Here is a 12,510-nt window from a genome sequence, read left to right as displayed (position 1 = left end):
TGGGGTTGGCTCTGCCTCAAGAGAGATGGAAAGAATTTTGGGGGGGGGGGTGTTAAGGAAACCCCGCATATCCTGTGCATCTGGGGGGAGCCAGGCAGGTTATGCACACGGGTTACCCTAGCTGGCTTCTCTCTGCCAAAAACACAGAGAAGGAAGGGAGGGAGGGGCAGGCTTGGGTGGATCAGTGGCGTGGGACGGGAGCTGAGAGGTAGGTGCTGGGGAGCCAGGAGCAGGGAGTAGAGGTGGCACCTGGGTGCTCAGAAATGCGGGTTAGGGAACCAGGATCCGGGATGGAAGGGGGCTCAGCGTTCGTGAGTGTCTAGGCGCAGAGATCTAAGGGGACGGGAAGCTCAGGCGTGGCCACAGCCGGCGAGGGGGCTGTGTCCATTTTCCCTCGTCCCCTGCTCCGTTTTCTCTGCCGTAGTGTTTTGAGAGCTACGTACGTACTCGCTAGCAAAGAGGCCCCTGTAGGGTCGGGTCACCGCTGCCCACCGGGCGGAATTCCCCGTCCCCGGGCTTGCCCTGCCTCCGGAGAGCGCGTTCTGGCCGCCGGCCGGCCGGGAGGCTCTCGCAATGCGGAGAAGGAACTGCGGGGAGGCGGGGGAGAGCGTGCCCGGCGCCGCGCTGGTGCAGCCACCTCGGGCTTGGAAACAAGCTCTCAGCTGCCCCCGCCGCCCTTCCTCCGCTAAAGCGACCTTTGCCAAGCGCGCGGTGGGTGCCCCTGGGAGAGGGGGGGCGGCGGGGTAACGCTGGGCGCTGCCCGCACCAAAATGTCCCCTCTTTCCTCTTCTCGTTCCCCGCCAGGCTCTTGTATTTGCGAGAAGCGGTTTGTGTGCGGGCAGGGGCACGAAGGAGGAGCCTGCAAGGGAGGAGTCGCGCAGGGGGGGAACTCACGATCTCCCTGGGTAGGAGCGGCTTGGCTGGCTGAGCCTAAAGGGATCAGGACCTTGGCGGCGGTTCCCGAGAGGTAGGCTGCTTTCCTTCACCTGCGACCTGCCGCTTACATGAGTTGCCTTCGCTGGGCGTGCGGCGCCCGACGGGCTTTACAAACCGCTGGACTGCGGGAGTGAAGGGCTGGGCGGGGGCGGACGCGGACGGGCGGGGGTTTCCTTTTAGCCGAGTTTCAGAGCCGCCGCCGTGTGGGTCTGTTTCCGCAAAAGGAACGGGAGGACTTGGGGCACCTTAGAGGCGAACACATTTATTTGAGCATCAGCTTTTTTCCCGAAAGCTTACGCTCTGATAAATGTGTTCGTCTCTAAGGTGCCCCAAGTCCTCCTGTTCCTTTGAGCCATTTTCAGTTTTAGCAGACACGGCCTCTTACACAATCCTACTGCCTGTTTTGCAGCTTTCCCAGCACGGGAGGGTTTACAGAGCAAAATCCTTTGGTTTTATTTTTCTCTCCCTCCTAATATTTCCTTCTTTAACCCGTAAGGAGGGGGACCGGGACCTGTACTCTCCCCTAATTATTGATTTGATTGCCAGAAACTGGGGCATGCTGCCAAGCTATTGACCCTGCTCTTAATTGACAGTAAAATCTTCCATGGTTTGGGGAGAGAGATCTGAATTTTTGCTGGAAGTCCGAAGTTTCTCTGCTAGTCTTTACCCTGCTTCTTATTGTGAGAGTTGAGATTTTCACTAGTCCCAAAAGGCCTGCCCCGGGCCCCATCAGGGCAAAGTTAAGACAGGGACGGGAGGAAATTGGTACTTACATGGAGCTTTCTATTTTACAATTAACTTATTAATGCTGACAGCACCTGTGTGAGGTAGGTGTATTTATTTCCTTGCTTGTAAAGTGGGATGAAGGAGGTAGAGAGGTTAAGGCCTACGTCCCCATAGGTATTGAGGTCCTTAACTCCCACTGATTTAATTGAGGGTCTGAATGTATGTGATTTGCCCAAGGCTAGGCAGAGAGACTGTAACAGAGTCAGTAATGCACAGTTTGGCCTGTCCTCTAATTACTAGACCATCTCTCTTTAGAGGCTGTCTCATTCAGAGACTGAGAGACATGGAACTTTCATCCACTTCTTTGTTCCGGGATGTTGTTCTTAAATCCAGTCCCATCTATACATAATTGCAGCTGTGCAATATATGTTCCTTGCAGCAGGATGTGCTTTGAGACCGTAATGTGGCTCCGAGTGAGCTTGGTGTTTGGCAGCAATGCGCCTGGCTGAACTAGTCAAATGAGCCTAAAGGAGTTGGATGCTGAAATCAATGGGATTTGGGAACCTAATTCCCCTTGGCTCCTTTGAAAAACCCCAGAAGATGTTCTCTTCTCCAAACTGAGGACACTGTCTCTTCCATTCTTCTAGCTTTGTGTGCCAAAGCTAGTTGCCAATAATCTGCTCCAGGCCTTTGGAATGTTTTGGTGTCAGTCAGATAAGAAATGTAAAAGGAAAGAATTCTTGAGCAGTACAGTTGTCTGGGCTGCATGGTGGTGAGACAGGCTTAGCTAATGGTGCTGCATCCCTCTTTCAGTCTGAATTGGTGAAGTCTCAGCCAAACCCTCCAGCATTATGGCAGGAGCAGGACTGACGAGGCCTTTGCCTTGCGGGCACTGAAAATGGCCAGTCATCTCTTTTATGGTGCTTATGTCCTGATTCAATCACCAGTTATTCAGCTATCAGAGTAACAGCCGTGTTAGTCTGTATTCGCAAAAAGAAAAGGAGAACTTGTGGCACCTTAGAGACTAACCAATTTATTTGAGCATAAGCTTTCGTGAGCTACAGCTCACTTCATCGGATGCGTACACTATGCTATCAAGCAGGACATTTTATATTCCGCCCTGCTGTGAGTTTGTTTTGTGTCTGTTCCAAGTCTCCCTGCAGTCGCTGACTGAAGACCCACCATCAGCCAGTGTTACCAGGGTCTGGATGGCGACTCCATCATTTCTGTATTTGCTGTTGAGCAGTTCAAGCGGCTCCCGCCTCTCAAGGCCCAAGTGTGAATCCCGTATTCTTCTCTATGTTGGTGTTTCTAATAAGTCACCAGGGTGGTATCAGGGTACCAACGAAAACAGTTGACATTTGAACCCAACTACATTAAATATTAAAAGGATTGAGACCCTATGAGCTGGATTGTTCTTGCCATAAAGAGGAAGGATGAGAGGACAGATTGTCTTGTAGTTAGGGGTCAGGAGATATGGGTTCAATTCCCAGATCAGCCACAGATTCCCTGAATGATCCCGGGGAAATCACTTTACAGGTAAAGAAAAATTAAATGGGGATAATTTTGCCCTTTATCTGTCTTGCTTATTTAGATTGTAAGCTCTCTTAGGAAGGGACTGCCTCTTGCTGTGTGTCTGGACAGTGCCCGGTCCCATGGGGCTCCAACCTTAGTTGATGTTACAAATAATGACAGGTTTCAGAGTAACAGCCGTGTTAGTCTGTATTCGCAAAAAGAAAAGGAGGACTTGTGGCACCTTAGAGACTAACCAATTTATTTGAGCATGAGCTCATGCTCAAATAAATTGGTTAGTCTCTAAGGTGCCACAAGTCCTCCTTTTCTTCTTGTTACAAATAATAACTCTAAAGGATAGAGCATGTAAATTGTAAATGTTTTTAGGCTGTTGTGTGAATTCTCAGGGAGGATCTGGGGTTGTTCTGCTCAACTTGTTTGACTCAGCTGGAGGCTCTCAAGGTTCATTTGTTTAACAAAGTTCTCTTGTACTGGGGAAGTGGGTTCAGTCATTAGTCCCCACACCTTCCTAGCTCTTGGGAACTTCCAGCTTGGGTTAAAAATTCACCTTTTCAATACTAAATCTGAGGGCTGGAAAGTTACTGCTCACCCCCAAAAGGAAAGGAGTAATTTTGGGAGTGCCCAGATGAAATAAATGTGTGATGATAAACCAGCAGATAAGAAATATTTAGTAGCTGTGGCAATTAAAAAAAAGATTAAATCTTACTGATAATCTGTCTGATAATATATAAAGCCCTTAATAACCTAGATCCAATGTAAATGAGTGAATGCCTCTGTTTAACGTATGTTGTCTGAATTTCTTTCTAGTCTATTTAGTGTAAGGGGCAGGGAATACCTCTTGCTATGTGTTTATATGGTTGGGGCACTATTGTAATAAAAATACAACAGTAGAAAGCAACAATCAACCCCCACCATAAAATTAATATAAGCCAAGCAGTCTTCTTTCTAACTATCAGCTGAATGTAAATGCTTTCCAAGGCACCAGAGGGGAGATTGGTGCTCTGATTTTTGGAGTCACTTCCAATCAAACATACTTTGTGTGAATAAATCTCACCTGGGCTTGGAGGAGTTCAGTTCAGCCGAGAATATATTTAGGTGCACCTATGTCCATTGATTGGTTCCTCCTGATAAACACTTGCAAATTTTGATCCTGAGTTATGCCAACCTCCCCCGGGCCAAGGTGTGTCAGTCTATTTCAGAGAGCAGAGATGTTCTTGTGGAGACTCATGAGTTATCCCTCTTCCTTCAGGCATGGTATTACTTGAAGGACCTGTTCTAAGGTTAATGCAAATGCTTCAGAAGTCTGAGGGGGGAGGTGGTATGGTTTGTGTGGAATCAGGACACCTGGGATCAATTCCAATCTCTGCCTCTGTTGTAATTTATTTGTATTGTGGTAGCTTCTAAGAGCCCCAGTCGTGAACCAGGACTCCACTGTGCTAGGTACTGTGCAAACACAGAACAAAAAGATGGTCCCTGCCCCTGGGAGCTTGCGATCTAACTATAAGATAACAACAGCTGGATACAGACAGATGCAGGAAACAATAATACACTTGGTCAGCAGGATAAGCAGTGGTCCGAGCACATCACCTGCTTAGTGTTGTCAAGTTATCTGACTTGATGTGTCATCTTGGGCAAGACCCTTTCCCTCTTTGTGCCTGTTTTCCCTGCCAGCCTCTGTTTGTCTTTTTTTCCTATTTCAACTGTATAGTCTGCAGCAGGGACAGTTTTTTACTACGAGTGTCTAACACAGTGGGGCCCAGATGTCAGTTGGAACCCTAGGTGCTACCATAATACAAACAGCGTATAATCGGAGAGGCCCCTCTGTGCAGCTGTTTAACTGCATTAAGAGGAATAGTGTGGTTTAAAAATGGCTGACAGCAGCTGGGTCCATAATGTGACTTTTATACCTTATGTTAAGGAAGAAGGTTTGAACACTGTAACAGAGCTAGTCTAGATCATGGCTCTGTTGAACGTGGCTTAGCTGTAATGTGGTCAGGCCTAACAAGAACATAGAATGGAGTTAATACTTCTTCCCAGGCAGTTCCTCAATGCACAACATGACGTCAAGAATAGAAGTGCTTGCAGAATCCTGCCTCCTTATTGTTTAGGTTGCACCAGTGCCTAGAGACTTCAACTAATGTCAGGGCCCCATTGAGCTGGGTGTAGGGTTGCCAACCCTCCAGGATTGTCCTGGATTCTCCAAGAACTAGAGATTAATCTTTAAAGTTTGTCATGTGATGAAACCTCCAGGAATACATCCAACCAAAACTGGCAACCCTAGCTGGGTGCTCTAAATATACATACTGAGAGACAGTCCCTGCCCCAAAAAGCGTACCAGTCTAAACCAGGGATTGGCAACCGTTGGCACGTGGCCCGCCAGGGAAAGCTGCTGGCGGGCAGGGATGGTTTCTTTACCTGCAGTGTCTGCCGGTTCGGCCGATCGCAGCTCCCACTGGCCACAGTTCGCCGTCCCAGACCAATGGGGGCTGTGGGAAGTGGCGTGGGCCAAGGGATGTGCTGGCCACCCTTCCCGCAGCCCCCTTTGGCCTGGGATGGCGAATCGTGGCCAGTGGGAGCCGTGATCGGCCGAACCTGCAGGTAAACAAACGGTCCTAGCCCGCCAGCGGCTTTCCCTGGCGGGCCATATGCCAAAGGCTGCCGATCCCTGGTCTAAACAGATGACAGCTAGGAGAAAGGAAGTGGCTAACTGTGTGATAGAAATACACCGCAGCCTGGAAGTGTTGGGTTCTGGAGAGACTTCCAAGAGTTCAGATCCATGCTCTTGGTCTGAGCCCACAGGAGGTTGCCAGCTGTGTGGTTGTGGTTCCTGTTTGTTCCCTCCTTTTTCCTTGAATCTTCTTGATTCACATTCTTTTCACAACCAGTAACCAGAAAAGGAGCGAGTTGTGGGTGTGGGAATTGCTGTTTATTTGGGTGGCTGGCGAATGCTGCAGGTCTGGTATTTTATCATGTAATTAGTTCTGCAGCTGCAGGACTTGGTGGTGTTGGGCAGCATAACAGTCAATTATTTTATCCCCTGGGGGGGCGGGTTTCTTGCATGCTAGTTCTATGAAAAACTCTATCACATTAATTGGAATCGTATGGACAGGTTATTCTGTATGTGAACAAATTCTAAAGTACCCAGAGAACGTTCAGCCACTCCAGAGTGCTATATTCCTCTTCTGTCTTTAAAGATCTTCCCAGGGTAAAGCTTTTTGTCTGCTACAATCTTTCAGAGTAACAGCCATGTTAGTCTGTATTCGCAAAAAGAAAAGGAGTACTTGGGGCACCTTAGAGACTAACCAATTTATTTGAGCATAAGCTTTCGTGAGCTACAGCTCACTTCATCGGATGCATACTGTGGAAAGTGTAGAAGATCTTGTTATATACACACAAAGCATGAAAAAATACCTCCTCCCACCCCACTCTCCTGCTGGTAATAGCTTATCTAAAGAGTGGTCACTCTTTAGATAAGCTATTACCAGCAGCAGTGTGAGTTTGTGTGTGTGCGTGTGGGGGGGGGGGGGAGGGGTGAGAACCTGGATTTGTGCTGGAAATGGCCCAACTTGATTATCATACACATTGTAAGGAGAGTGATCACTTTAGATAAGCTCCTTACAATGTGTATGATAATCAAGTTGGGCCATTTCCAGCACAAATCCAGGTTCTCCCCCCCCCCACCCCACATACACACACAAACTCACTCTGCTGCTGGTAATAGCTTATCTAAAGAGTGACCATTCTTTAGATAAGCTATTACCAGCAGGAGAGTGGGGTGGGAGGAGGTATTTTTTCATGCTTTGTGTGTATATAACAAGATCTTCTACACTTTCCACAGTATGCATCCGATGAAGTGAGCTGTAGCTCACGAAAGCTTATGCTCAAATAAATTGGTTAGTCTAAGGTGCCACAAGTACTCCTTTTCTTTTTACAATCTTTTTGTCTCTTCTTGGGGAAACTTTGGAAATTGCACTGCATTTGTTACCATGCTGAAATAAAAAACAAATGTGATAATAAATCAACTCATGAAATTCTGCCAATGCAATGGGCAGGCTCCAGTGGTTTGTATAATCCAACGGTTGTTACCTCATTTTACATTGTGTTCTAAATCCTGCTGGCCAGCCATTCAGTTGTTGGGTCTGTTCAGAACATTATTCCACAGGGTCTTGAGGCTCTCAAACTCCCATTGAAAGCCTCTGCTCCCCCCCCCCCGAAGTAAGGCTGGCATTTTCAAAGGCACATGGTCAATTTAAAAATCACACTCCTGTTTGAAGTCCATCACCCTACAATTTCCTGAGATGCATAGAAGCATCCCAGAATACACAGCATCCACTGTACAATACACAGCATCAACTTCCCACAAGGTAGTGTGCCTGAAAGTGGTATGGAGGACACTGGGATGCCTACTGTGACAAAGCTCTGTCCTTATCTCAGTGGGTCCCACACTTCCTGGTGGATTTCACTAGCCTCAGAGACTCACTGTGACCCTCCACGTAGCCCTTCTCTCTCTAGAGGCAAGGGCAGGGCCGGTACAACCACTAGGCGAACTAGGTGGTCACCTAGGGCACCAAGTGGTTGGGGGCAGCCAAAAGCATGCTCCAGGGAGGCGGTGGAGCAGAGGTGAGCTGGGGCAGAGGGGCACAGGGAGGGACACCTGCAGCAAGTAACAGGGGTGGCACACAGGGGATCCGCTCCCTGCCCCAGCTCACTTCTGCTCTGCCTCCTCCTCTGAGCACACCACCCCACTCTGGTTCTCTGCCTCCTAGGCTTGCGTGCCAAACAGCTGATTGGCACCGCAAGCCTGGGAGGTGGGAGAAGCAGCGGCATTGGCATGCTCAGGGAGGAGGCAGAGCAGAGGTGAGCTGGGGTGGGGAGTTGCCACACAGCTCCCTGAGGGGACAGGCAGCACTTCAGGGCAGAGGGGGGTGCAAGGTGGAAGTTTCACCTAGGGCACAAAACATCCTTGCACTGGCCCTGGACAAGGGTCACAACCTACTGAGCCATTTTCATCATAAGCCAGCAAGGGAGGGGAGGAGAAGCAACCTTCCCTCACACAGTCTCTGTTGTTTCCTAGTCTCAGTGATTAATCAGGGAGTGGAGTAAGGGAAGCCCAGGCCCACCCCCTACTCCAGGCTCCAGCCCAGGGACCCTAATAGTAGCAGCCTTGGTAGCTGACTTTTTGGAAATAGGACATGTACAATTCCCTGGGTCACTTCCCCCCAGCAGCCCCCCTTCAATATCTCCTTCACCATTACCTCAGGGCCTCCTTCCTTGCACCTGATAAGGCTTTATACTGCTTAGATCCTCCAACAGCATGGCTTCCTCCTACAGCTCCTGACATGCACACCTCACTGACTAATTGGGAGGCTTTTAACTGGTTCTAGCCAGCCCTTGATTGGCTTCAGGTGTCCCAATCAACCTAGCTATCTCCACTGCTTTCTAGAAGGATCTCAATTGGCCCCAGGTGTCTTAATTAACCTGGAGCAACTGCCATTTGGTTACCATGGTACCAGGGATTTGTTTAGCCTGGGGCTAACATACCTGTTCCTCACTACTTTACTATAGCCATCTGGCCTTGGCCCTTCACACTACCCACGGTGTAACATAATTTTGCTGATGCAACTTGGTGCTGCGTAGACACAGGACACTGGCACAAATGGCCAGATGTGAACAAGCTCTGCCTAAATAGTTTTGTTAGACCATGTCTACATTAGCACTTATGTCGGCAAAACTTGTGTCACTCAGGAGTGTGAAAAAACACACCCCTGAGCGACATAAGTTTTGTCGGCATAGCGCTGTGCACATGAGTGTTTATGTTGGTGGGAAACACTCTCCCACTGATCCTTGAACTGGTTTTATTATGTCAACAGGAGAGCTCTCTCCTATTGGCATAATGCGGCTACACAAGCGATCTTATAGCTTGTAAGGTGTACATATGGCCCTGTAAGCTTGTAAGGTGTACATATGGCCTTAGTGGCACTATGCAAACCAGTGCATCCGATGAAGTGAGCTGTAGCTCACGAAAGCTTTTGCTCAAATAAATTGGTTAGTCTCTAAGGTGCCACAAGTACTCCTTTTCTTTTTGCGAATACAGACTAACACGGCTGCTACTCTGAAACCAAACATTTCCTGGTACAGATTGCTAGCATAGATAAGGCCTTACTGTTGTTACAGATAGTGTGAGAGAACTGTCTCTGTTTCGGCTGGGTCATTCACACAGCAGGGGAGAGAAAAACACATGTAAAGTGTTGTTGGAAGATACCTATGGAGATGAGAACTACATGCAGCTGAGAGCAGGTCCATCTGGGAAGGTGAGGACTTAGTACAGCTATGTATGCTCAGCAGGTTACACGCTATGCTTTGCTATTAGGTCCCTTGGCTAAAGCTGTGTAAGGGGTTGTGAGGTTCAGTTCTCCACTTATGCTGTTTATTCTTGTCTTCTCTGTTTCAGTGGGGCTTGCCTAGTCCAATAGTTGCCAAAGATGGCAGAAGAAATCATCACCCCAGTGTATTGCACAGGCGTCTCAGCTCAGGTCCAGAAGCAGAGGGCTAAGGATCTAGGCCTGGGGCAGCATGAGAATGCAGTGAAGTACTTGGGCCAGGACTTTGAGAAGCTTCGGAATGCATGCCTACAGAGTGGAGCCCTCTTCCGAGATAACACCTTCCCTCCTGCAGCCGCCTCCTTGGGCTTCAAAGAATTGGGTCCAAACTCCTCCAAAACGTATGGAATCAAGTGGAAGAGACCCACGGTGAGGCAAGAATCAATTCCTCCCACGTACCACTTATGGGATGTATTTGTTTGTGTCCTATGTAGAGAATCGCTCCTGAATCTTTTTCTTTGGGCAATCAATGAAACAAGGAAAGTTTTTTGTTTTTTGTTTGCCTCCCTAAATTCTGTAATGGTAGAATTTTCAAACCCTTATAGGCAGTGTTGTCTGGTGGTTAGAGCCAAAGAACTGGCAACTATTCCTGTTTCTGCCATTGATTTAGCTGATTTAACTGGCAATCCACCCTGATTTCAACAATTAATGAGAGCAACTGCTTAATTAGAACCCAGGGTTTGCCAAGTTGTATCAGATCAATGCTACTAGCTTAGTAACCTGGCTCCTGCTGTTTCAAATCAGAGCAATCAGCCATCTGCTTTGGTATCCAGCTTCTTGCTGTACTAGATTGGACCATTCGTAAGATAAGTCTGGAATCCCACTTGTAGCAGAGGCCGATACCTGGTGCTTCAGAGGAATATACTTAGTGAATTGTGCAGTTTTTACTGCTGCATGTCTGTCTAGTCTTTAAACCAGTGGTTCTCAAAGCCGGTCTGCCGCTTGTTCAGGGAAAGCCCCTGGCGCGCCGGACCGGTTTGTTTACCCGCCGTGTCCGCAGGTTCAGTCGATCGCGGCTCCAATTGGCCGTGGTTCACCACTCCAGGCCAATGGGGGCTGTGGGAAGCGGTGCGGGCTAAGGGACATGCTGGCCGCCCTTCCCGCAGCCCCCATTGGCCTGGAGCAGTGAACCGCGGCCAGTGGGAGCCACGATCGGCTGAACCTGCGGATGCGGCGGTAAATAAACCGGTCCGGCGCTCCAGGGGCTTTCCCTGAACAAGCGGCGGACCGGCTTTGAGAACCACTGCTTTAAACCATCCAGCTCTCTTTAAAATCAATAAACAGCATACCTATCTATTTATATGGCCTTACCACTGTAGTATCTGAGTGCATATAGTGGTGAACTCTGAGCTCCTGCAATGGGATTTTCCACTGACTGCATGCTTTGTGAAAATGTTTTTCTTTGTATTCCTTCTACCTGTGGAGCACCTGTTATTAAATGTGAGTGACTCCCCTGTGTTTGTATTATGAGACACGGCATGGAGGAGGAGTGTGTGTTGTTTGTATTGTAGTACTGTCCAGAGGCCCCATGGGGAATCAGGGCCCCATAGCACTAGGTACTGTATAACCATGTGACAAAAGGACTGCTTGAAAGAATTGACAATAAAAGTATTATTATTTATTGTATTACGCAGCACCTAAAGAGATCTAGTCATGGACCAGGACAGGACCCCATTGTGCTAGGCTCAACAGTAATTGTCTTTGTCCTTCTTTCAAAAACTGTCTCCAACCAGGATGATTAAGAGACTTTGGATACTTACCATGCACATAATCCTAAATGTTCACTGGGCTGCCATTGTGAAAGAGTGGCCACATACTTAAGGGTTAACAAATGTAGATCAAAGGTGATGGCTTTGCCTAACTGGACTGCATAGCATTGTAAGAACCAATATCCCAGTCACTGGAACTTTAAAAACCAAACTATGTTTTGTTTCAGGAAATGTGTTCCAACCCGCAGTTCATTGTTGACGGAGCCACCCGCACAGACGTCTGCCAGGGAGCCCTCGGTAGGGATGCTGCTGGCTTCCATTTGGGGGTCTTGCTTATTATTAGTGCTGCTGTTGAGAGACCGGGAAGGACGGAATCTGGGGGCAGAAGCTGGATTCTTGCTGCTGGAGAAATGTTGCTCCTAAGTGCTTGCTTATTTATGCTTAGTGGTTTCACATGAATGCTCGAACAGGTGCATCTCTGAAGGACTGTTAAACATGACTAGCATCTCCTGCTTCCTTCTTTCATAAAGCCTTTAGAGATTATATGTTTTAATCTGTATGTCCAACTCTCCCTGTCCCTGTCCCCATTTGAGGAAGGATGGCCCAGTGGTTAGGGTGTTAGCCTGTGATTCAAGAGACCCGTCTTCAAGTCCATATTCTGTGATGAACTTCTTATGTGACCGTAGCCATATTGCTTAGTTTCTGAGTGCCTCAGTTTTCACATCAGTAAAATGGGGATAATGGCACTTCCCTCCATCACAGGGCTGTTGGTAGGATAAATAAGCTAATGACGTACTCGGATACTACAGAAATGGAAGCCTGAAAGTAACCTAAGAATAAGATAAAGGGACAAATATAACATTCAGACATCACTGTTCTAGCAGAGAATCCTTGTCCTGCGTATTCTTATGTTGGGGATTAGGTCCATATGAATTAATTAAATAATTAAATTGTATTGTGCAAGTACCTAGGAGTCACAGACCAGGATCCGATTGTGATATGCACTGTACAAACACAGAACAAAACAATGGTCCTTGCCCCCAAAACTTACAATTTCATCTCCTTTATGCCCCAATCCTACAATGAGATCCTCCTGGGCAGACTCCTGTATGGAGCTGCCGATAACTTCACTGGCGCTCTCAGAGGGATCCATCCACATGGAGCTTGATGCAGGACCTCAGTCTTGGGCAGGGACTTGGCATATCAGTGCACAGAGGGGCTTGAAT

The 12,510-nt window shown here is 48.1% G+C and overlaps 1 protein-coding gene across 2 annotated transcripts in view; it reads left to right on the top strand.

Moving 5' to 3' along the window:
* Positions 1-604: 604 nt before the first annotated feature.
* The window catches only part of CAPN1 (calpain 1), a 52,036-nt gene continuing 40,130 nt past the window's right edge, over positions 605-12,510 (top strand). The window contains exons 1-3 of one of the 2 annotated variants that reach the window (XM_027832484.3): positions 605-967; positions 9,647-9,944; positions 11,512-11,581. In XM_027832484.3, the coding sequence (XP_027688285.1) occupies positions 9,678-9,944; positions 11,512-11,581 (337 nt within the window). In that variant the 5' untranslated portion in view covers positions 605-967; positions 9,647-9,677. Of the gene's footprint in view, positions 968-9,369; positions 9,507-9,646; positions 9,945-11,511; positions 11,582-12,510 lie in introns of those variants that run through there. The other variant, XM_027832485.3, reaches the window with a different exon arrangement.

The sequence above is a fragment of the Chelonia mydas genome, chromosome 7 (assembly GCF_015237465.2).
Source record: "Chelonia mydas isolate rCheMyd1 chromosome 7, rCheMyd1.pri.v2, whole genome shotgun sequence".
Classification (NCBI taxonomy): domain Eukaryota; kingdom Metazoa; phylum Chordata; order Testudines; family Cheloniidae; genus Chelonia; species Chelonia mydas.
This window is presented reverse-complemented; position numbering and strand designations above follow the sequence as displayed.